This window comes from Pipra filicauda, unplaced genomic scaffold (assembly GCF_003945595.2).
Source record: "Pipra filicauda isolate LSUMZ 115617 unplaced genomic scaffold, ASM394559v2 scaffold2_size9829703_pilon, whole genome shotgun sequence".
NCBI lineage: Eukaryota > Metazoa > Chordata > Aves > Passeriformes > Pipridae > Pipra > Pipra filicauda.
Genome location: NW_024104421.1, coordinates 1,237,976 through 1,263,679, shown reverse-complemented (window position 1 = coordinate 1,263,679; position 25,704 = coordinate 1,237,976). Strand labels below are relative to the sequence as shown.

Genomic DNA, 25,704 nt, shown 5'->3' with positions numbered 1-25,704 from the left:
ACCTGGAACAGCATAAAGCTGGGCTAGGTGCCTGTAGTATGCCGGGAGATGTTTTCTCCATGGGCACAGAGCAGCAGCCGACGCTGACCAGAGAAACGGTGGCAGAGAGCCAGAGATAAGAACCTGAACTGAAGAAGCAGCAGAAGCAACATGCAGCACTGCAGAGGAGACTCCTGGAAGGAGAGTCGAGGAAAGGAGAGCCAGCAGCTGAGAGCTACAGAGTTCTTGGGGGTAAGACTGATACCAGATCCCCAAAACTCCTTTGAGACCTCCTGGAAGGAGGAAGATGATGGACTCTTACTTGAAAGAGCCTTGAAGTGCGACATGCACTGTAGAAAGGAGCTAGAGAGCTCCGAGAGGAATGCAGGGGGGAGTTGACCTTGGCTTCCCCCCCCTCGCACTGCTGCCACGGTGGCAGCCTGAGAGACAGGGCACAGAGGCCCTGCAAGAGATACCAGACCGTCACGAAGACCCCCCTGTGTCTTCGTGATATGACGTGGTGAAACGACCTTGTCTGGGGTTACGAAGCCCACGGAAGACCCCTCGGTTGTGAGGCGATGGGGCCGAGAGAGAGGCTTGGATACCTCCCTCGTGGACGCTGGCAGAAAGCCAGCCACAGCTGCTGCATGCATGAGAAGAAACCTGCTGCCTTAGAAGATGCTGCTGTTCAGAGACTGGAAGGGATCTGTCCTTCTTTCCCTCCTGGACTTTTATTTGGAGGGGAGAAGAGATCTGATCCATTGTAAATACATATGTCATGGTAGAGATAGTTTGTGATCATGTGTATAATGTGATATGGTATTTATTTGTACAGTCATTGTAATATATTCCCTTTCCCCCACTTTGAGTCTGGTGTGTTTTGTCTGGAAAAACCCATCTCACATTAGGTTGAGATGTGGGAGGGGGAATGGAGCTAGGGAATTGGATTTTGGGACTATCTCAAACCATGACAAGTAATCACTTCAAACTGAAAGAAAATTTAGCTTAGATATACAGAAATTCTTTACTGTGAGGGTGCTGAGGCAGTGGAATGTGTTACCCAGAGAAGTTGTGGATGCCCCATCCCTGGCAGTGTTCAAGGCCAGGTTGGATGGGGCTCTGAGTAACCTGGTCTAGTGAAGGTGTCCCTGCCCAAGGCAGGGAGTCGGAACTGGATGGTCTTTAAGGTCCCTTCCAACCCAAACCATTTTATGAGTCTGTGAAGGGTAAGTGTGTGACAAAATCCACTACGCTTTTAAAATAATCATGTTCTGCTTACACATTGTATACCTTTCACAAGCTTTCTCATCTCACATCTGTTTATCTACTTTTACCTTGTATTTGTTCTTCTTCTTATCAAAAGACTACAACTAGACTTACAGGATGATAACTATCAAAATAATCTTTGCCTACACAGAGATTAGGATCACACTATTTTTTTTTTTCTGAAAGCAATCTTCTGAAATCTTCAAGAAGGGCCAGAAAACATAACTTTATGAAAATGGAATAGCTACATAAGAAATAGCCCCACTGCCTCCACTGGAGTTTACTGCAGCATAAGATGCCACATTTGGAATACAAATTTTAAAAAAGAATAATTCTCTTGGTTCAAAATGTTTGTCTCATATATTTTTGTAATGTTTTTATCCAAGTTCTCTATTCTTTTACTTGCTTTTTACAGACCTCACCAATTACTTTGCCTACTACTTACTCTCTTACACTTCTTAAGTAATGCCTACATAAACAATAATTCATAGGATTTTTCCAATCAATAACTGGTTTAACCCTTTTTAAGAGTTATTAAAAGACCTGTTTTCCCTCCAAAATTCATTTCACCTGTTCTTTTCATGTCTTTTATAACTTGATTTTCTTCCTATAAACAACTGTTCCACAACTTTAGTCAAACAGAATTCGGAATTCTGGTGTAAACAAAGTGGTTCTCAACTTTGGAGGAAAGACTGCATGGAAAATAAAAAGAAATATATATATTCTGAGTTTGTAAATACAGTCAAAGAAAGTCAGTTCCACAGAACATGTTTACAGAGTAGGAATGGAACTTATTTGGATCTTATGCACTTCAGAGGATGGTGTTTGATCAGATAATGCCAAATATATCAAGATAATTAATAAAAATTAGTAAGAAAAAAGTCAATCCACGTAACACTGACACATAAACATAATATATGTTAGAGCTACTCAAAATTTTGTTTAACTAATTCCCACAAAATAAATTTGTGGTATTGCATATAGGGCAAGCCAGGAAATGACGTGAGCTGACTTGCTTGGGTTCCAAAGCACAGTAAAGGCAGAGCACATTCAGCATCCAAGGGTTACCAAGAACCAATATTCTGTTTGCTCTTCTCAGTCTTAGTTACCTCAAATGGTAACGTTATGTTCTGCTCTGGGGAGCAGCATGATGTCATTTTATCATTTAAGTCTCATTCTAAAGCTCATTCAAACAGCGATTAAACAAGTTTTAAAATGCACATAGACCCTGCACACAGGAGCCAGCTTAGACTGTGTCTGAGTGATGCAAAAAACCCCAGTAAATTCTAATTTATGACAGATTCACAGTTGCTCTCACTCTGCAGACGAGTTATTCTTTCTTCTGTTCCTGGAAACTTCAGTCAGTAGCATACATTGCCTACTATGAAGAGACCTTTGTGATAAGATGATATCAAGGGATGTTGTGACACTCCTGATTAAGAATTACACAGTAAGCAAACCGTACAGAAATGCTAATTTTCCTCCCCTTTCTCATCACTTACCTAAATTATTCTGAGTAATACAAATGATCTTTATTAGCTTTAAGGCGGCTCATTCTCTCATTCTCTTATGCCATTTTGTTAAAGAAATCAATTTCCTGTGGCTGTTTAGGTGCATTATATATTTCAACAATTAAATTTGTGCACTGTTTTATATCATGTTCACAAATAGACAAATCAAAAAACCTAAAGAACGTCAATTCTTTTACAGTCACAGTCAACTACCCACCATCAGCAGAGAATGAATAACTTTTGCTGGAAATAGCCTTTCTTCTCCAAGCTCCTCTTTGAATCACTGATTTCTGAGTATTCCCTGTAGTTTTCAGTCATCATGAAGTGATGCTGAAAAACCCACAGAATTGCCCAACCCAAATAAGAAAGACACAATTTTCTCCACTTTGGCTGGAAAGAATGTAAGCCTACTTTATGATGAGGAAGTAATGGTTGACTAACAGAGCATGGTTTTACAAAATCTGTCTTTTTCTGACCTTAAGCTTACTAAAAGTGAGTCTCAGGACGTGATCCAACCAGGTATCACTGTGCCTACCAGCACTAAGCTGATGTACAGAAGGTTTCCAACAAAAAGTTCTCTGCAATCCATTCATTATACTTAGCAACATCAAACAGGGAAAAATAATTAAAAAGCTCCTATTGAGCAGCTAAAGACCTTGAGCACAGACAGGGGGTGAACACAAAGAAAGGGTATCTGGTTGTGAGAGTCACACTTTTTATATATGTATATTCATACACATTAAAAGAAATTACAGTACATTTTTAGCGGTTTTCTTATTTTCTTCCCCCCTTCTATTCCAGTCTATGACTGTCTACACTTACAGTGTGTGTATTTAAACATACTCAAAAGAGTTACATAAAATTTCTTGATTTAAGTTTTTTTTAATCTTCAGATGTACAAGTATGTGGAGATAATATATTTGAAAAATAAATTGCCTGGGTAGATTCAATTATGTGAAGTAAGAGTGAAAATCACATGCAAATGACATTATAAATGGGAACTATGCTGAGACCTTATTTGTATTGTACAAGGTACAAGCAGGCAAAAGTAAGACACTGGAGACTGGTCCCTCTGGAAAGGCATCCAATCTTCCTTGCAGCATCTTTGACAGTACTGGCGGTTGCACTTACACATTTATATAAAGCTTTTCTCAGTACATTTTGATATTACATCTCTGATATTCAAACACTACCTAGTGTCTCACAACTTAAGGTTCAAAGAAACTCTTGAAAACAGCAGGTCAAAAGAAGATGTTACAATGACACTACGCTGCCACTTTTAATACCCCTGACCACTGACTGCTCTCCTGAGCAGTTAATGTAATACATCATACATTCATGGCTATTAATATTAGCCATAGTTTTTAGTATGACCGTTTCGTTTCTTTCATCAGTACCACATATTAATTGGGAAGCATGGCTGTGTCATTCACACTATGGTACTTTCTTCCTTCCATTATGGCCTTATGTCAAAGGAAAATTGAAAAAAATTGGAAGGAGCACACACATACTCTGCCAGCTGTCCTGTCTTTAGACCATGTTTTACACCACCTTATCACGACATCAGTCTCCACTGATTATTTAGGAATCAGATCCATAAAATAAGGAAGTATTTACACTGTAGGTTCAAATTCACCTCTAGCCTATACAAAACAAGATACTGTTATTGTATAAGGGGCTGGTAACGTGGAAATGTTAGATGATACATAAATCACAGTTACCCAAATCAGTTAAAATACCACCTTCAAAGGAGAAAACTCGGGATTAGGAAGGCCCATAGAACAGAACAGCAATGCACAAGTTATATTTTCAGTGACTAAATAGAGAACTTCTGAGACTGTCCAAAAACCACTATCTTTTTGTAAACATTTTTCCCTTAAGATATTAATTTTCAGCATGTATCTTCATATTTCAGCACACATTTGTTTTCTAAAGGAGCTGGCCAGAACACTGAATGAATAGCAAGAGTTTCAGAAGATCTCCATGAACAAATTGCATTTACCTCCACAAGTTATTTTCAGTGAAAAACAGGATCACTTTTTCAGAAGACTAAACTGTTCTGGAAATCTCACTTCCTGAACACACTCCATTTCAAGTCTTTGTGTCTATTAATTGTCATGCAGCTATTACTCAAATAAAAACTTTCTTCCTTGGAACACTCCTTGGAGTCTTAGTATCAGAGAGCTCAGCTTAGGCACATTGAACACGCAATAAAATATGACTAGAATTAGCTGTAAAAATTTCTCAAAACAACTAGTAGTTTAGGTTTTTCCCCAACAGCTTAAATACTGATGAAAAGAAACACTCTTACAATATCCAATATAGACACTATGGAAAAAAAAAAAAGGAAAACGGACAGCCAACAAACACCTTTGGAAATTACTGACTGTTCTTACGACTGCAAGGCTCCATCAATTTGAGATTGGCACAGATTAGTAGAAGCTTACATGAAAGTATCTGTGTACTGCTTCTGTAACAGGAGAACCTCCAACAACGTATGGGGATAAGCAGAACAGTGACTTTAAAATGTCACCTTAATTCAAAATATTTGTTCCTGATGTATTTTCTGACTCATGTCTATCTGTTTGCTTTATTGATTAATTTTTTTTATCTGCCCTTAGCACCAACAAGTCAATACAGCTAAAAAAGAAGGAACTGGACGGTGCTTTGCAGACATATTATCAACAAAACAGTCAGTTAAGTACCATTTGCAAAATGTTTATCAACTAGGGATGATGTGAAGCAAAAGAAGACACAGCTTTATTTTCAAACCCCAGGTTAAGTTATAGCATTATAGGCAATTAATAAAAATATCATACTTTTATGCAACTAAATTTGACCCCAAAAGCCACAGCAAGACAGAAAACATAGGACCCTTTAATGTCATTTTTCCAGTCATTTATCTGACTATAACCACACTTTAAAGCGTCGAGGTCAGCTGGTCATGAAGCTTGAGCTACACTTCTGACTAGCATGCACCACATTTGACTTGAGAGTAAATAAGGGACTGACACTCCATTAACCTTCACAAGTACAATTATTTATCAAAACAATTCAAAAGAGTACTCGACAGAGAACTGATAAATCTGGAAGCAAAAAAGGAAACTGTAACAGAACAAGCTGATCTTTTGCCAGTGATGAAGAGCCACTGCCCACCACAATTCCTGGGGCAAGTCCTCCAGTCAGTTTTAACACCACCATCCATTTTAAACTAACGTCCCTTAATTCACACCGGCTTTGACAAAATCTCAGAGCTTTAGTTTTGTTCTTTTTTTTTAATTCCATCTTCTTTCTTGGAAATAATATATGCTAATATCCTGTATTTACAGGAATCTTCAAAGACTTTCTTCAGAAACACACACAGAAAATTCAGAAGAGTTCTGACCTGTTTTGTCATATCTACTCTTTTGTGCTTTTCGTTACAGCACAAGGCCTGTTCACAATATTCCTATTTGGTGAGTTGACTGTCATCTTCCTACCTCCACAGGACCTTTACTTCTTTTATTACAGGACCTACGGTGGTTTATAACCCTATGTGATCTTCAAATTTCGTTAATTCTGAAAAAATTCTATAATATCTTTATGTTGTGAAATTCTACCTGAATTCCTAACTGAAGCATGAGGTTGAGCAGTTGATCAGCAGCTGTCACCTGCCATTATTACTTTGACTTTCTGACTGCAACAGACCTCTACACTTCCAAAGATGGGGGAGTTTCCTCCAAGTCTTACACCAGAAAGTGTCAGGAGGGAGAATGGAAAGAAAATGGCTTCACCACACAAAGATTCATTCATGAGCAACTGGAAATTTCACCCATCATTGCCATCCTGTCTTGCATACTGGTTTCTCTTTGGCAGAAAAGCACACCTCTTGATTTCACTGTACCCTAGACTGATCTCCAGCCTCTCTGAGATGTACAGATGGAAAGAAAACACTAACTATTCACCACTGGAGTTGCAGTTACCACAGCACAGCTCAGAAAAAAAAAAAAAAAGCAGTGGCATGCAGCAAATTAACTACCTTCCTAGTCTTTGCTCTCCCTTTCAGATCAGTACTTCACTAGTTTGTAAAAATTAATTGAGTCCTATGAATACAAACAGCTCATTCAGCTAGCTCATACCTTCTTTCTGGTGGTCACAAGGCAAGATTCTCAAAATGTAAAAATCAAGAGACAAAGAAGAAAGAATCACTTTAAGGGGAAGAAGCTTTTACTCATCAAGTAGCCCAAAACACAATAAAAAACCCTGTTGACTGATATCAAGGTCAATTTCTACCAAGTGTCATCTAATAAAGTGGAAAGATTGACTTGATAACTCCTTTTTAACAGAGGATTTATTACATTCATAAAATACAGAAAAGCATAACCCTTATTGTATTAGTTACCTTATTTCAGTTTGTACAAACACTTTATTCCTTAAAGATAAAAAAAGGAAATGGATTTTGATTTTAAATCTGTTGTATACTTTATCCTGTACATATGAAAATAATTATGTTCAGAGGGCTGAGTACTTTTTAAATGTGACTCAGATAATTGATATCGTGAGGTCCATGTTTATTTTTTCCCACTGACTTCCAGATCAAGTGCCTTAAACTGAAAAGACTTCCTTCCTGCCAGCTCCTTGTGTTGGAAACTCAATGTTTCTTCTTCCTTCTCCCTATAAGAAGAGATTCTGTCGTCAAGACTTCACTGGCAATTCTTTGGCTACGCAGGAGGCACTATAATCCATTTTGCTATTCCACAGCTATGTAGTCAGAGCTCAGCAAAGCTAAGCAGCCCCAAAACTTGTCTTCTGCCTAAGCAAAGTGGAGTGGTGGCACATGAAGCCTTCCTTCCATCAGAAAGGACTTAACTACAAGTTAATTGAACAAAACGAGACAGCACCATCTATGAAATGGTGACTGAGCTACCCAGAGTATGCATCGTCATTAATGGAAAGGCATCAGTTGTAATGCAGAAGACACAGCTGTTAAAATGTGAATGCTTCCACTCTAAGTAGTTCCGGAGAAACAAAAAAAAAACAGTAAAAAATTTTAGAAAAATATGAAGACAAGAATTCCATGCACCGAAAGAAAAGTCTGAGACGAGGGGATGTGACAGCACTCTTCAAATACAAAAAAATTTGCCGTAGAAAGGGGCACATATCCTTCTGCTGCAGTGGCCAGGACAAGAATTAGAGAGACAAAACTGACGCAGAAAAGATCACACAGTAGGAAAAACTTTCTAATGTTAGAGACAGAAATACCCTGGGACAGACAGACCAGTAAGTTCTAAGTCTCCATCACTGAGTAACTTCAAGAAGTTAGACTATTATCTGAAAGAAATGACATTTGTACAGCTGATCCCTGGATTGGAGCTGGGACTGGATGACCTCTCCTGATCCCTCTCAGCCCTACAGTTCCATGAAGTGCAGGGCTCACATAGAGTGAGAAATAGATGGGCTCATTCAGTAGGGGCTCTATAGATCTGTAAGGGACTTACTCACTAAGCTGGATCAGGGTTTTTTAGTTGTGTTTTGCTTTGGATTTTTTTTTTTTTTCAGATAAATCAATAGGCTTGGGCCATTTTCCAAAGATGTGATTTGCTAAGTTTCAAGCCAAACCTCTCAAGCTTTACTCATGAGATAAGTGCTAAACAATGAGCCAGATTCATCAAAGCTTTATAGACTTACTTAAAAGAAAAAGAAACTGATTCAGCCAACTCATTTCAAGCCAAATCAGGCAGTTGAAAATCTATTCCTGAGATTTGGAAAATCTGTCTTTTTTTAAAATATTTTAAAAATATGTTTTGAGAGTCCCTCTTCTGCAGGGGCCTCAGGCAACTCTGTCGAGAATCTGTTTCCTCCCAGCCTGATTAGGAGTGGTGTATTCCTCATGTCTATAGGAGATAGCTGAAATATGTTTGTATATATACACACCTACATATTTTTACATATATATTTACATATACAAATAACATAAGGATTCAAGAACTTGCTATCAAAGGTTTGGTAAATACAGCAGTGCATTTACTTTCAAACAGATTAATAATGAATTGGCTTCTTTACTTAAAGGGAAAAAAAAAAAATCAATGGTAGCACTGGACACCAGCGTACTCTGTTAATGCACATAGGTAAAAACAGTTCCCTGCTCTCAGGTTTACAAGGCTTCCAAGCCTTAGGACATAAAATCTACAGTACCTCTCAGCACTGACCCTTACAGTACTTCCAAGGGGTAGGTTAATTCCCATGTTTCTTCAGCTCTTGGCATCTCTACCAAGAAGGATAACAAGTGAGCCAAACAAGCTAGTTTTTGTGTACACCCCACAAAAATCCTACTGGAAGCACCAAAGTGTTTGAAAAAAGGCATCAAATGTTTATTACTAGGAGAGGGGAGGACATACACCTGGTGTTGACTAACAGGATGGGTCATAGTGTTGATTAGGACGAGGGGAAGGCCCTGCCCAGCCACTAGCATCCCACATCCTGACTTCTGAGCTGGAGAAAATCTGGGCTGAAAATACTGTGCTGGGAATGTGTAAATTTCTACGGAGAAGCACAGAAGAGGCCTCCATACTCTTCTTCCCCTGCAACTTGTAAATTCACTAATAAATTCAATTTCAGCGGCTGAATACTGTTGGCACTACAGTGATGGGCACGGACTTAGACTAAGGTGGCTGCCTCTCTAGCCCAGTATCAAGCATTTACTGTAAATGTATAATGTAAAAGCAACGAGAAAACTTTCGAAACCTTGCCACATCTTCTTTTTTCTGTTTTGTTCTTTGCAAGGAAACTACTCCTTCCAAGAACATGGAAAGAGCACGTGACTTTGAACTGGAAAACCTGAAAGATCAGTGAGCCTACCTGCTAATGAGCAACTTGCTATTGAAATGAGCTCATTAGCTTTCATTTTTGCTGGCTGCTGATCGATTCATGAGCCACTTAGGTGGCCTCTGTAAGCTGTACATAAATTATCAAATGCATTGATTTCTACAAATAATAAATTGGGAAGTCAGTCCTCTCTGTATCTCTAGTATACATGCTCAGCCCACTGGCCTTCAAAATTCATCCAAAGAAAACAATGATAACATCAGTGTTCACAGATATAGTGCATCTCAAATGGCAAATATTCTGCTGCAAAAATAAGCTGTGCTGGCATCCCAGAGAAGTGAATAAAAGCTTGCCTCTGAAAATGTTACATACAAAATGTACAATACAAAACGCACAGAATTTTGCATGAATCTGTGTGTAGGTGGCAGCTCAAGAAATTCACAGTAAGGAATAATTGTCTACAGCAAGGAAAAATCTGAGCTAGATGATCTTCAAGTCCTCTTTGATCTTATATCATTAAATTTCTATAACCTTCTTCATATGAGCAAAGTAGTCAAAGTCCTATGGCATCCCAGAGTCAGTGCTGAGTTTCTGAAGTAAAAGCATTTTCTCTTGTCAACTGGCAAACCCAATAACATAGGAAAAGAACTTGTTAAACACTAAATCATTCATCAGAGGAAGAGGTGGGGAAGGCCTCCTTTACCCAAACATGCAGCCATAATGTTGCCCTTTTCAGCACATATGGGTACTTCCAAAGCTGGGCTGGCCAACCTGGCTTCACCTGGCTTCCCAACTGCTGACAGAAAGTATAGCAAAAATTAATACTTTGGACATGTATGCTTGCAAATTTCCAAGCCCTTCATAACATTGATTTGCAATAATTTGCCTAAGGTCATGTGGGCCTTGATCCAAAGCCTATTAAAGACAAAGCAGTCTTTAAATTGACTTCAAAGAGCTTTGGATTGGACCCTCAGTGAATCACTGCATAGTAAACAGAAAAGTCAAGAACGAAAAACCTGGTCTAAGACATAGATGTATTGTCTCCTTCATCACCTCAGAAGATGAGATTTAATTTTCCCATTCTTCTGTATCGCACTACCAGTCCAATGAAACCAATTTAATCTGCTGATGCAGCCTAACACAAGAGCCCAACTGCATTACAGAGGTATCTTCATCACCTTGACCTCAGTAATACCAGCACCAGTGAGAGCAGCTCACTGGAGTGCCACTGGAGAGAACTAAGGCAATTCGTGCCAGCTGAGGACAGTGCCAGACCTGGACAGCACGCTCACTCCCGAAGAACAGTAAGCTTAGGACTAAATGCAATAACAATAAGGAGTTAAAATGTGCAGACCAGAGAACATCGCTTAATCCCAGTTTACTGAAAGGACATGTCATTTTTAGAAAGTTGTCCAAACAACTGTCTTAATATTCTACACCAAAGTGGCTATTAATCAAACAACAAAGGCCCAATTAACACATAGCTGTTGTCACCTTGATGTTAAAAGCCTCTCCCTTCCCCCCTTCTTTCTTTCTTTTTGTCTTTAATGTTACAACCTAACCCAAAAATGCCTCAGGGCCCTACAGGAAAAAAAAAAAAGACAAGATAGAGGGAGGGAGGAAGGGAGGGGGAGAGGAAGAAAAAGTGGGGAGGGGAGAGAGAGAGAGTCTTAAATACCATCTCTCCTCTAGGCAGCAATTTCCACAGATGAAGAGGTCACCACTGTTTAACAGTGTGCTGCCACGTTAATTTAGTATGACAAGATAAAGCAGTAATCTCTGCTCGAAGAGGCTGTAAACCGCCTGCTATCCAGGGACATGCTCGAGTCGATTTGCACTGTATATCACTTTATACAATTGCCGTGACAAAGCCCCCTGAGTTCCCTCATGTAAATCTCTCTCTCTCCCTCTCAACTTCCCTGCCAGTCAGACAGCATCGGATCTGCGGTAAGCTATGCAAACTTCGTGTTTTACGCATGCCAACGGACCCCAAAGCTCCCCCCCTTCCCCCCCCCTCAAGAAAAGATGTTTAGGACTTTGATAATCCATTGATCCCACTTCCATATCGGCTTGTATTTTTCAATCTGTCGTGTTAAGTTGTCAGAGAGGGCGATTAAACCGATGTTTCATGTTCCGAGATTTGCGTTCTTGGGAATGATAGTTTTCAAAGCCTTTCTTGCTAGGTTCTGCTTAAAGATTATCCCTAAGAAAGCTGATGTGAATATTATTACTGGCATAAACCTGGTAATAAAACCATAAAGTGTTTTAGGTAAAGACATTTTAGAGATATTCAGGGTTATAAACATAAGAGTTTAAAGCTGGATAGAATTTGGAGTGCTTAAAAAAAAAAAAAAGGAAAAAAGGGAAAAAAAAAAGCGCCCTGTCAGGCTGTGGAGTTTTCTCAGCATGAAGCAAAACAACATATGTAAAAGGGAAAAGGGAACTCGCATGTCTATGTAAAATAAATATAATTACAGAACCACAGAAGAGGGCAGAGCAGAACACTGACCTGTGCAGTTAGACAGGAACGAAAAGAAGACAGAGCATGTGTAGCGGTGGTCACGATACTGCCTCAAATAAAATGCAGTGACAGCTATTCCGAGCGAACAGCAAAGAAAGCTGCCTGTGTCTCCAGCAGCCTGCACAGCTGAAAACATGGTCTTCTTGTTGGGGAAATAGGGTGAATTTTGTGCAATATGTTGCAACTCTCATGTGCCATACTGCATCTCTAGAACACGCAAGTTTTAAATTATGTCTCCTCTCTATTTCACATTTAATTTGTGTCGTTTTCCTATGGCCTGCAGGCATGATACAAGTCACAGTACACAATATACCAAACACGGTGCCAAAACGTGAAACTGTGCACATGTATATACCCACTTTCTGGATTAAACACAGAGGAGGACATAACTAGAATTAAAACACACACAGCAGACAGGTTTCTACAGAATAAGACTGGAATGTAACTACAGTTTCTTAACTAATACATTGCTAGGTCTATCCACTAAGCCTCTGGACTTGCAAAAATGACCAAGCAAGACTTAATCAAATCTTTCAGACACGACAGGTTACACGTACATTCTCCGTAACTACTTAAATTTCATAATAAAATCTGATGTTCATTGCAGCTGATAGCAAGACAGACGGATGCTTTATTAAGCACTGAAGTTTCCAGTAACATTTGAGGATTCCCTACATTTTAAAAGGGAAAACCCCCTGGATTCGATGCCGTTTTTCAGTATCAAGAGAGTCTTCTCAAAATAGCCTTTTAAAGGTGTTTTGCATTACTTCAGTTCTCCAGTTCATGTTGCTAACCAACACATTATTTATTACTTGAACTTAACACTGCTGATAGATATACAACCGAATATTTGCTTTTAGGGAATATCCAATTCTTAAAACCCCACCAAATACCGTCAATACTGGTTAAAAAACAAGTCTGCCAGAATATTCACACACTCCCTCCCCCAAAAAAAGGGGACGAACTTGAACATGGTTACTTCTACAAATATACAAGAGAATATTTGTGCAGTAATGTGTGTTATTTCTTTAACTCCATGTACTGTGAATGGGATTACTCTCACCTAATTTTAGCCCCAAATTAGACATCTAGTCTAAACTAGTCATCAAGGCTCCCTCTATAGTCAACAGACAAGCACTTTCAGAAGGTAATTCATCTTTCTTGTCTTAGATGCTTATTTTGAGATCGGAAAGGTTGCTCTAGCAGAGCGGATATCTTTTTCCATAAGCTGTGAAGACAGCCCAAACACCTTACTTTTGTGCCTAAAATTTGGTGAACTGAACCCAATCTCCCTGTACTGCATTCAAGAGCCTCCGTGAGTCTGGAAACACAGATCATAGACCATCATGGATGAGGGACAAGTACAGTTTCCGTTGTACTAGCACAGCCACAGACAACAGAAGTGAATTGCAAATGATAAATCAACAACTGGGAAGCTGGAAATACAGTCTAATTTCACCCAGTAAAATGAAAACTTGCCATTTTTGCTGATATTTATGAAATTACAAGTCCAACAATATCCTTGCGATATTTCACAGAGCAATATAAAGATATAGGTCCTAAATATAAAAGTAAGTATCTCAGTCAAATTAGCTTATTCACATGGAAAACTCAGGAATTCACTGTGGCCCTGTGTCAATATATTACCCAATACTCATGTTGACAGCTTCAAAACTGAAGCTATGGTCACTGCCCAAAAGCTAAGTTTACACTGGCCGCAAGCAAACAGGAAAAGTACATCATCTGCCACAGATGTATTCTCTGCAGAACTGAATCACCCTATTTTCAATTCTCCTTGTAGATATATAAAATTCTGAAAATTGTCTTCCTACAGAACTTACCGAATTGGTTTAAAGATAATTTAAACAAGTCTTATACACGTAACTATCGTGAATGATCAATCTGCTCTCCCTGACACTCTGCGAGCGTTACTGTCTGTGTCAAGACAATATAAATTTAAGAATTTGGAGGGGAAAAAAAAAGGAGGTTATTTGCAGATTTTATATTTATAAAAGTAAAGAATATATACCATGGACTCACACTCTATCATCAGTCAGATGCAGGACACAAACTCAAGTGAGTTAAGTGGTTTGAGCTCTGAGATGCAGAATGCTTTATATTCCCAACAGAGCTAAGTACTACATAGCAAACTCTTATTTAAAAACAAGCAAATGCTCTGGCCAGGCAATTACCTCTCACTCAAGGCTTTTTTAGTTGAAGTTAGATAACTACAGATCTATAAACTATTGGGATCAACAGCTGAGCTTAACACCCTAAGCTCCAGCTGTAACCTATGAAGAAAAATAGGCACTTCTAGGGTGTGAGTTCCCTGACCTACTTAGAAGGTATGTTAGGACAAAATGTATCACTCTCCACTATTCCCTATTTACTTCCATTAACCACGAAGTTAAACCTAAATTTACTAGCTTACCTCTGGACATATATTTTGTAAACATTTAGCCTGATCAGACTTCACTCTTGAATCTTCACCCCGAAAATGACATTATGATTGACATAACACTGCATTACGTGCTAGTGACCACTTCTTTCTAGGAGAAATAACTTCCTTTCCCTATGAGAGAAAGCCAAAATGTCCTTCTACTGCACTAAGACTCCTATAATCCCCAGAAATTTACTATTGAGACTGCTGTCATATACCAGAAAAATCCTCCATCAATTGAACTGAAAATTATACAAGAAACTAACTCGTTCCTAAGAGAGTCCTAAATCCAGTAAGCTCTGCATTTGTGTACGCTGTTTTCTGGGGACCCACAGATCCCCAGCAAATGCTGTGCCTTTAAACACAGATGGATCCAAACCTGAGCAACTCTACTGATTATGACTGCAGCAGTTTAAAATGAAAAGAACGGGAAAGAGGGAAGTTTCACTTACAGCTACAGAGATGAAACACACACTTTAAATTCAATCTGAAAATCAGCATAGAAGAGAGTGAGAAGCTCAGGTATTCTGTATTATTTCTGGCTAGCAATATTAATAAGCAATGCAAGCTTCCACTTCTGACATGACTTAGTGTAGAGATACACATACAATCTACTGCAGTAATTCAGACTTGAAATGTCAGAAGGATTTTACCTTTTTGCTATAATATTTCTTATTTTCTGTCATCAAACTCCAATCCTACAAAAAGCTATGTGCAGAAGGAGTTATAGTCAGTGACCTCTCCTTCCCTCCCTCTTGCTACCATCAGCATTAGGTTCCAATCAACCAGATTATTTTGCAGGAACAGGGTCATAAGCTAAGCATTCTGGGGCAGGAATGTTTCTTTTTTCTGTCTCTATAAAAATAAATCATGCTCTGGGTACAATATAAATAAAGATAATAACAGTCTGATCTTAGATTTTATTGGTCTATGTTTCAGACAATCTTTATAATTTGCCTGCTGCCTGTACAAACTACAAAAAGTTAATCTTTATAGCTCTTTCTTTTCCTTGGGGTGGATTCAGTTTTCAAAGTAAAAAAAAAAAAGGATGCTAAAGCAGACTATTTCCACGTATAATGACAGCCTTGTTTACACTGCTCTGGCAAAAGCTATCCTTAGTTAAACCGGGCAGAACTCCACTCAGTTACTTCCATTAGTTTATCTAGTGATGCTAAATTCACGGGATTCACTGAGTCTACTTCAACAAAAAATACCTTATCTGGTCACACAACTGCACCTAAACCGGAAAAAGAAACAAAGAACTTAAGAGTGTTAAAGGGAATCTGGAAATGAGGCTGGCCAAACTATTCAGACAAGCCTGCTACCCCGGACATAAAGGACTCTTTTAAGTTTGTTTCCTCCATTTCATTGTCTTTAAACGCTCTGGAACATTGGTTGGTTCAGAAACATTGCAGCACATCAACCTCCTCTTGTAGGGAGGTCTCTGAATATGTCTTAGGACTTGACACACCTTGGCAGATTCCCATTCTTAAACAAACACGTAATGAAATCTGTCTTGCCACAGGTCCCTCTCCAGCCACGAATCTCTAGAGAAAATTAATAACCCCTTTCACTACAGTGGAGAAGGTGGTGATATTTCACTGATATACTCAAGACAAGAGGAAGCAGTTAGTTACATGAAAGGAAAAAAACAGGACTGCATGACATGACACTTTAAATGCTAGCAACGGCCTGAAGCCACATTTTCATTACCACTCCAACCATCATTACTTTTGGTGAATCTGCAAAAGCATTAGCAGTGGCAAGAAAAATTAAGGGAAAGCAAGCTGGCCTTGGCACAGCCTAATCCAACTGAATTTTATATGACCTAAGAAAACACACTTAAAGAAACAACACAAAAACCATGATGGAGTATTTCGCTTGTCCATTTAAGGGGCAGAAAATTAAGAAATGCTCAAATTGTCACTGTAGTGGGTAACATCCTAAGCATGGACACAAACATCTGACACTGAGAGAGGAAACTGTAAAACATGACTGGGAGTACTGAAAGTAGCAAAAGGTTCTGGCACTTCTAGGAGCCAGAGCTGATAACCACAGAGATTCCTTGCAACCCTGGAATTCAAGAAACCATGACCAATACTTCACAATGCATTTCAGTTTTGGTATATCTCTACTGAAAGTAGAGCTGCATATCAAAAAACAACCATCCCCTGGTTTATTGACATTCTGTCCAAGCAAATAGCACAATACTTATTTTTACCATGCAATGTCTTCATATGAGCTATTTACTAAAAGGCTTTAGAATGGATTAAATAATAAAAATGACTAAGTTAAATATGACTACAAGCAGAGGAAGAAAATGGGCAAGGCAGAAAAAGGTTTTCAGAGGACAACTGTAAGCTGAAAGAAAGTGATAGAGTAATATTGGCTCCTATGAGGCTGGAAATAGAGAAAAACTCTCACCTGCAGTGAAAAAAAAAAAAGGAGAAAGCCACATCAGCTGCTCAGACGAAGTAATGTGGATATGGAAAGCACGTGGAGCAAAGAGAAAGCACATGGGGAAACCATTCTGGAAGTTCTAAAATGAACGAGCAACTACTGAAGCAAAAATGAGTCAAGGTGGTGTGCAAAAGTAGAAGTTTGTGCTACATAAGAAGCAAAACATAATAAACTTTGATTCCCACAAGCCATGCCTTGAGGCACGTGTCATATAAGAGTATGAAAGCCTGGTATGCTGCTCTCTATTCTTATGATAGTTACACTGACAGCCCAAGGCCAAAAACTTCTCAACAGTGGCCAAAGGAGATAAAATCACTGTTTGAAAGGAAAAGCATGAAAACTTAAACTACATTTTTGTAGCCTTCTCTTTCCAGGACAACGAAGAACTGAGCATTTAACTGGCAGCAGAGTTTCAGTCTTACTACAACATCACAAAGATTCATTATCATCAAAGAAAGGGCAGCATTTCAGAATAAATTTGGGCTGAGTGCCAAAGGTGATGGATCTCGACTGCTGAAACCATATAAAGTCTACAGCTACTGTTTGAGTTCTGACAGAATGGAGATACCACAGATCCTACCTATGTTATGTCACACCTAGGGACTGACTGTCAAAAGCAAAAGCTGTATCAAGAAGTAGGAACACTTAAATGTAGTCTCTTTACATCGTTGCTATAAGCTGGTCTTGCAGTCCTAAAGGGGCTTTCTCCACACTTTAGTCTTCATCAGTGCTCCTCAAACTGGTAGCTTCAAAATTTTGTTTCAAATCTGTGGTATCTCCTGCCTCCCTCCGGCAGACGTCCTTGCCCTGATCTTCTGGGTTCTGGCTGCAATGTCCTGCTGTGGGCACGCTGCTGCACTCCCGAGCCACAAAACCTGTTCATAGCACTAGGCTGACCTGGCAGAGTTCATGTCAATGCACTTTTTTTTTCAGTAAAAATGTACAGTCTTGAGTGAAATTACCTCAAAAAGTGTGTGTAAGCCCAAACTGAGCGATCAACTGAAGGTTACTTACTTACCGGTTTCATTTGGAATGAAACCCCTGTGTCCACTGTGGAAGTCCTATGGCAAATTACTTTGCTTAGAAAGATGACCAAGTTTTCTGTTTTTATGGCTTACACAGTTTTTGGTAGGGCACTTAATAGTTCTTTTTTCTTCATCATAAGAAAGACCATCTGGTTCGAATATTCCTACCGACTGTGGGCCTTATTGTTCTACCTATCTCTTTTCTCTGTGGAATTTTTCTGCTATTCACTTGAATTAGATTTTACCAGTATTTATGCAAGAAGCTTAAATGAAGATATTTTCCAGTATGAAGTCAATGAATTGATTCCTAGGTACATAATCACTGGCAAACAATGGATACATACAGTTCCCAGCACTTCCATAAAACAAAGGTGTTTACTTTTCTGTTGATTATTTTCTGCTTAACTGCATTCAAATGAATCCATTAAAAACGTGACTGCTTCACAGTAAGATGATCTTCAGCAAAAACAAACAACTGCTGTTTCCGCTTCTCTTCGTGGCCTTTAAAAACTAGTCATCTGCACCCTGTATTCCAGGCAATTTATATATTATAAGTCTGGACTTGATTTGTTAATTCATTGGTTTAAACGTAGTTCTAACCCTCCTGCTTGAGGAAATAAAAAAACAAAACCAAACCAAACCAAACAAAAAAAAAAAAACAAACAGAAAACAATGTTTTTTCACTGCATTACTTATTTATTGTCCCCTAACCAACCTCTGGACCTTTCAGCATCTGATCACAGTGCCAACAGGTAACCTCAAACTTCATCCAGCCTTTCTGCCTATTGACTTCAGCTGGAATGATACATCCACTCTGGTTCTCTGTGGCCAAAAGTAATCAAAACTCACTATATTAAGAGAGTGATCGAATAAACCAAGGGAACTTCTACAAACTAGCACCCTGCTCCTGAATTGTACTATGGTTTTCATCACTGCCTCACCTGAAGAATGAAAACACCTTTTTTGTTTGTTTATGTGCCCTATACAGGACCTGCACATCAAGTTGTTTGCAAATAATTGCTAAGTACTATAAGCATGACTTACATAGATGAGACAGGACTGGAGAGCTGTGAGAATACAGATCATGACAAGGAGGACAGGCAGGTTATCACAACTTAAATGGAAGATACTTCTCAGGCAGATGTGTGAGTTATCAAACCTTTTTCTGGCTCCACCACAACAAGTTCTCAAGGACTGCAGAAAGTTTTCTAGGCTCTGACTAAACAGTGAAGTAGGCAACTTGTACATCTGTTTGATGGGTCCTGACTGATTCTTTTTTATTTGTTCCCTTTCCTAAAAGCCCACAGAGTGATTCTCTGAAATGGTGCAAGCGCAAAGATCAAACTCTGATATAAGCCTGAAATTAGATCTGTGGAAACTGCTTTCAACTGCTACTTTTGTGATGACATTTATAATGCAATGTTTGTAACAATGCAATTTCATCATCTTATAAATATCAATTTACCATTAAGAGATGAAGGAAAAGAACATCAGACAAATGCAAACTTACCACCGTTTCTGCTTTGTTTTAATTGAACTAGTCTTGTTCAGATAAGCCTGTCTAACTCTTAGAAAAACAACAGTTTATAGTTTAAACTGTGAAATTGTGTGTGTGTGTGTGTGTGTTGTAATTATGGTGCCTGCTAACAATTTCATACTGCCACATTGCACATATGGCTTCCAAGCTAGCTTTATCTGAATCTTTGTGAATCTATTCTCCGTGCTATTAAACTGAGCACATTCCACATCGTTCAAAAGTAATTACACTTTTGTCTAGAGTGTAGGAGACTGCTCTCCCCAAACAATGAAATTCTCATTATTAGAGCTGGCACAGTAACGGCACTGGTGTTCACAACACTATCCATTGTATCATCACAATAACTTATCCTAAGCTTGATGCACAAAGGTACACTGGAAATTAAAATTTCTCTAAAACCACTGTGTTGTGTTTTTTTTTTAAATAGGCATTCTTTAGCTCAGTATAATTAGAGTCCTATTTGACTTTTTAAAAAGCTATATGCATTCAGATTTCCATTCTCTTCGGAAGTTCTGAACAGTAGCTAAGTGCTCCAGCCGCTTGTTGTTCTGATCCATTACTATTCATATGCTGACAAACTCCAGACCAACAGGTGAAGCACAGGCCAGGATAGATGTGATAACAGAATTCAAATTCAGCATTGAAGACCCTTTTATTTTGGACAAGTGGAGGAAAAGCATGAAGCAGTACGTCAGGAAGCTCTTTGACCAGTAATACTGCTATTCTTAATACAACTAAACTTTCTTAAAATTATTCCCAAGTTATGGAGGAATAACTTCACTCACCACAGAAACACAACTTCTTTTAGTGTGAAGCAACAAGGCCACTTAACAGCACATGGTAATATTTCCTATCAATTTAAAGCACTGCTGAAAATTAATTCTAAATCCCACTGAAAGTGCAGGACAAACGTGGGCTAACAATGTAGTCACACAGTTTGTAACAACTGGACAGTGGCAAAATTACACCATAACAGTCTGATCTTTGGATCAATACTTCCTTTTCTTGTTGTTTTTGCTTTTTTAAATCTTATAGGGCATTTTATTGATATTCTATAGTTAAAAAGAATGGTGGGATTTGAGCATACTGTGCCCGTGGCATACTTTAATCAGTATTTTTAGCCTTGACATCACTTATTTTCAGAAGTTAGCTCACGGACACCACTGGTGAGATCAGTAGTCTTGAGAGGTGGCACAAGCAAAACGGTAAGGCAAACAAGTAGAAATAAAATAAACCTTAGTAACTCAGATGAGCTAACTCATGCCATCCAAATACTGTAGCCTTAACAGTTTTCTCCAAAAGAGCTACTGATTGATAGCGTAATCCTCAAGTGTTTCCCCACTAAGCTTATGGCCTGCTATGAACATCCTAAGGGGACTCTCAGATATATTCTAGGTCAAATGATTTGTCTTGTATTTCGTACTGAGCCTTTGGTTTAAGTCTGATAAATTTCTTATCAGCAGAAGAGTTTTCCTACTTACAATAAGTATGCGGTTTCTTCTATCAAGAGGAAGACAGTCTGGGATAGAATTGCCTTGGTTGAGGCTAGTAGGGATCTCCAGAGTACATCTGGTCCAATCCCTGGTCTGGTGCCTTGGACCACGTTCAGATGGCATTTGAATATCTCTAAGGGGGGAGACTCCACAACCTCCCTGGACAACCTGTTCTTATGCTCAGTCACCCCTACAATAAAAAGCATTTCCTGATGTTCAGAGGGACTCTCCTATGTTTCAGTTTGTGCCCACTACACTAACCTTTCTCTGGCTGCAGTTCCAGCATCCTCAGAAATACCCTGTTCATCTTGACGGGGAGATGGGCTTTGCAGATTTTTTGCAAATTTTGGTTAGGTTGTAAGATTTCTTTCTAGGAAGTCTGTCCTCCTTTTATAAACATTTACTCAGTATTCTGAGATGCCTCTCTAAGTTGGCAGCTGTTGCAAATTGGTAAAGTGCAACAGGGTCAATTTTCCAAAGTCTAAGTTGGGTAAACCATTCAGTTGTTACTGTGGTGCAAACAGTCCTGTACCTTAACGATCCTGGGATGTTCCAGGCTGGCAGGACTTGTAAAAGGAAGCACAGCTGGAAGTAACCTATGAAACAGAGGATCAATTAGCACCTAGAAAAGTGAGGCCAAGTAATTGATTCTCAAGGTTGAAATTCTTTTCCCAGCTGTCCCTTCGTGACCCATTGCTGAGAGTCAGCATATGAGGCGGTAGGGATGGCTTTGGTGACAAGAGGAATAAAGACATGACAAAGCTTTGTAATTCCATAACCTTCCCAAATCCCTTGGCCGTGGCTTTCTTCTGCTGAGGTTGTTCCCTAAACCAAATGGGTGTTGTACATGTAGCTAACAGAGCAAGACCTCTCTGGATCTATACCATGACTATCTAAGAATCCCTTTGGAGAAGAGTCTTAGCTGACAAAGAGTTTTAGCGCACAAAGCAGTAAGGTTTAGACAGGTGCAGCAAAGTGATGCACTACATGATTTCAGACTGCCTGTACCTCTGAAACCTTCTCACGTGACACTGGAGAGATCTGTAAAGGTGGACACTGCCAAAGACAGCATGTGGCTACAAAATGAGAACTCCATAGCCACTTGCTGGCTCAGTCAGAAGGGGCAGCAGTGCAGCTGACAAGCTATTAAGAAGTGTGAAGGACGCTGCTGGAGCTTTATCAATAAAACTGTATTGGACTGCACTCTGTGGTGGTGTGTGCACATGTGCATACACCTGGATTTGCTGCCCAGAGACTATAAAATACACAGAATGTCAATTCGAACAGTATAAAAATGACCTCTGCAATGCTAACGAAGTGAATACCCTTTGGGAATGATTTTCATAACTGCTAATCACAAAAATTGAAGCCATCCAGAGGTTATTCAGTTACTTCCTTCTTATAACTACATACCACAACAGCAGACGGTGTGATTATGTATATTTTATGTATATCCTATTTACACTGATCACTTCCTTCTTTCTGGAGACACATAGGTTACATCCTTTCTGATCTACCTGGGTGATGATTTTTACAAGACACTCCTCACTAAAAGAGAGATATTGCCAAAACGTCACATTCATACAAACTGGCAATTTACTTAAATATTTACGAAAACAAAAGTAGTCCCTTATAAACCCCAAAAACTGCCTCAGATAAGCCTACAGTATGTCGCTGCTACTGCAAAACTGTCTAAAACACACAATGATTCAGTATCTTGTATTAGAAAGAGTCAGAACACAGTGTTTTGACATCACATTAAATACAGCCTTCATAGCAGGAAGTCACACTAGATGCTCAAATAAACTTCTTGGTCTTAAAAACTATAAATGAATTAAAAAGTTAGCTAAAATTGATTAAAGTGCAGCTAAGTGTTTCAGTGAGGTGTAGTTAAAATACTTCTGCTGGGCTCCTTAGTTAATAGTAAGTTTTTATTTCATTGGGGTCTGATTCTACACTACTGGTGCCATCACAATTTTATCTATAACTTAAATGTTGTCAGAAACTACTTCTTATCTTCAACGCACTCTCTTAAAATAGGCCAAAATACTGCAAAGCTCATAGACCAGTCACATACCCTAACATCCCACTGGCTGGAACTGTATATTAATGAATTCCATCTCCATAAAACATAAGATAAAGGATGAGAAGTAAACAAGCTTAAAAAAGATAATGACATGTCTGCCCATGAGTAATTTCTCCATTGCTGTTCTTTCTTCATGTAAAGTTGCAATAACACAAAGTAAAATGAAATATTCCAAACCACTGTTTGAACTTAAGCATTAGCCCAAAAAAGGAAGAAAAATGGATCAGGATCAGCGAGTTATTTTGTCTAGGAGAGCAGCTTCAGTGAATATCCAGTGACTTGGTCCTATGAGAAATAATAATCCCTAAGGCTTTTTACTTAGGGCTTATTACATATGCATAATGAGCTGTAAGGGCTTAAATACCACTATGGAGCTGTTGCAGGCTTTTATGAGAATACACTATCACCTATTTTGCAATGCCTTTTTAAAAGCCTTCAAATATGCAGGTCCATTCATTATCTTCACTTAAAGTGAAATTGTCAGTGCCCTTGTCAAAGTGGAGGACTAAGAGAAAAGTTACAGTCAATCTGTAAACAGGCAAGAGCTGTGCAAGGGTGTTCACAATAGGCAGCTTTGTCGAGGTGCCTCAGTCCTGGGGTTTCAGTGCCTTTCCCTGCACCTTTCAACCTTTCTAAAAATGTATCACAGGACTCCCCCTGAAGGGCCCATGTTACAAAAGTGACACTACGATACTAGTGAGGAACACGGCATGGTTTTTTGTTCTTTTTGTCTCCTTTTAGATACAGCCAGTTCTGGACTTCCAGTGAGCTGCTAAATGTAAGGAATTAAGTGCTCAGTGTCATTTGTAGAGTGCACAAAAAGGTGGAAATTCTTAAGTGCAAAAGTAGTATGCTGACTTAATTCCATAAGTACAGCAAATTTTCTTGTATGTATCTGTGGCGTGTGAATTACACAACAGATGTGAATTTTTAAAACCATCAAAATTCAAAGTTTTGGGGGTTTTTTTACCCTTTATACAGACTCCCGTGCTTTACTACTGCATAAACTTGGCATTGGGGTGATATTTCAGACACCACGCCAAACGTGACTCTCACTTACGAGTGTTCCAAAACCGTTTACTGTTTGCTGAACACATACACTTCAAATTCACATCACTGTAGCTAACAAATTTTAGCGCCCTAAATGCCATCAGGCAAAGGTGAGGAGAAGTCTGCACTGCAAGTGATTTAGCATTCATAGTGGAGGGTAAAGGCAGCCCAGCCAGGTCAAGGCTTTCACAGTATTGTAGCGTGTTCTGTACGTGTAACTGTGCATTGTACACTCCGTAAAGTACAGATCTGGATGCCAAACTACTGCAGAGGCAGAATTCAAAGAATGGATGCAAGCACAATAGACCATTAGCAAACCTACCATTGTGTTGTGCTGAGAAGTGGGAGTCCTATGGCCACAGTTCTCTTGCGTCAGCAGAGAAACTGGCTGAAATTCCTCAGAGTGAGGCTTGTTGGGAAAACTCACATGCAAGGGAAGGTGAAAGGCTGGGAGCCCGTCACTCTCCTCTTCTCCCACTTTCTGTCTGCTTGTCACCATGGCTACCTCTCCATCTGCTTCCCCATACGGAGAGGCTGGTCGCTTGGAAGACATCCTGGAAGGAACAAAAGAGGAGAAAATAATGAAACCTCCAAATAAATCCTTAATGCCGTCATTGTGTGGTTAGGGGCCATTGTAACAGAAATGCCTTTTTTGTGCTGGCAGAGAGCAGGAAACCATCCAAATACCACTGCAAAGCATACACAATTGGGAACAATGGCCAAGCAGGTAGCAACAGAACAGTGGCTTGTTTGTTGTGAGAATAATACACTAATATAGCACTCTCTTGTATGCTGGCTTCTTAAACATGAAAATTCACCTAAGACTGCATAATGAAATGCAATTCCTTTAAAAAAATACCCATCTGGTTTTGCATTTGCAAGAGACTGTAAGAAGATAGAATGTCTCCCGATACAAGCTATTGTCAACTTAGCTTTTAAGGAATAATCATCTGCATGTCATTATCAACCATAACTGATAAAAAAATAAAGTAAAATAAAATACAATACAATAAAGCAACTTGCTAGCAAGCCAAACTGTCTGTGTTTATAAAACTTCACCCATGTGAACAACAGAGTGTTACAGTCATGTTGTAAGAATCTTTCCAGGTTTGCAGATCTGGTATAGTTAAGCAATTAAACACTTGAGCATTAATAATCTAAGCTTTTTGAGAACACAAATTCAGGGGTATACTAACTGAATGAAGATTTTCTATCAAATCTTCTTGCCTATGTCTTAAATACGTGTAAATGTAATTTACATTTATATATAAAAAAGGATACGCAAGGAAGATACACAGAGCACATACTGTAAAAATCACACACAAACCTTGACTTAAAATTCAGGCCCATATTCTGAATTTTTTTAGACTGTCCGATAACACTGTTCTTACAGCAACGTGTATATCTTCAACTTTTAGAAAGACTGAAAGCAGTTTTACTGGAAAATCTAGGTTTCATCTAAACCAAGCACTACTGAAAATCTTACAGGACAGTTTGAACCCAGAATTCTTCCAGTTTGATCTTCAAAATAG

General features: G+C 39.0%; 1 protein-coding gene across 8 annotated transcripts in view; it reads right to left on the bottom strand.

Moving 5' to 3' along the window:
* The window catches only part of SOX5 (SRY-box transcription factor 5), a 479,309-nt gene that overhangs the window by 229,236 nt on the left and 224,369 nt on the right, over positions 1–25,704 (bottom strand). For 5 of the 8 annotated variants that reach the window (XM_027726598.2, XM_027726592.2, XM_027726595.2 and 2 more), the window contains one exon: positions 24,495–24,726. In XM_027726598.2, coding sequence (XP_027582399.1) covers positions 24,495–24,725 — 231 coding nt within the window. In that variant the 5' untranslated portion in view covers position 24,726. The remainder of the gene's footprint in view (positions 1–24,494; positions 24,727–25,704) is intronic. The other 3 variants (XM_027726605.2, XM_027726606.2, XM_027726607.2) reach the window with 1 other exon arrangement.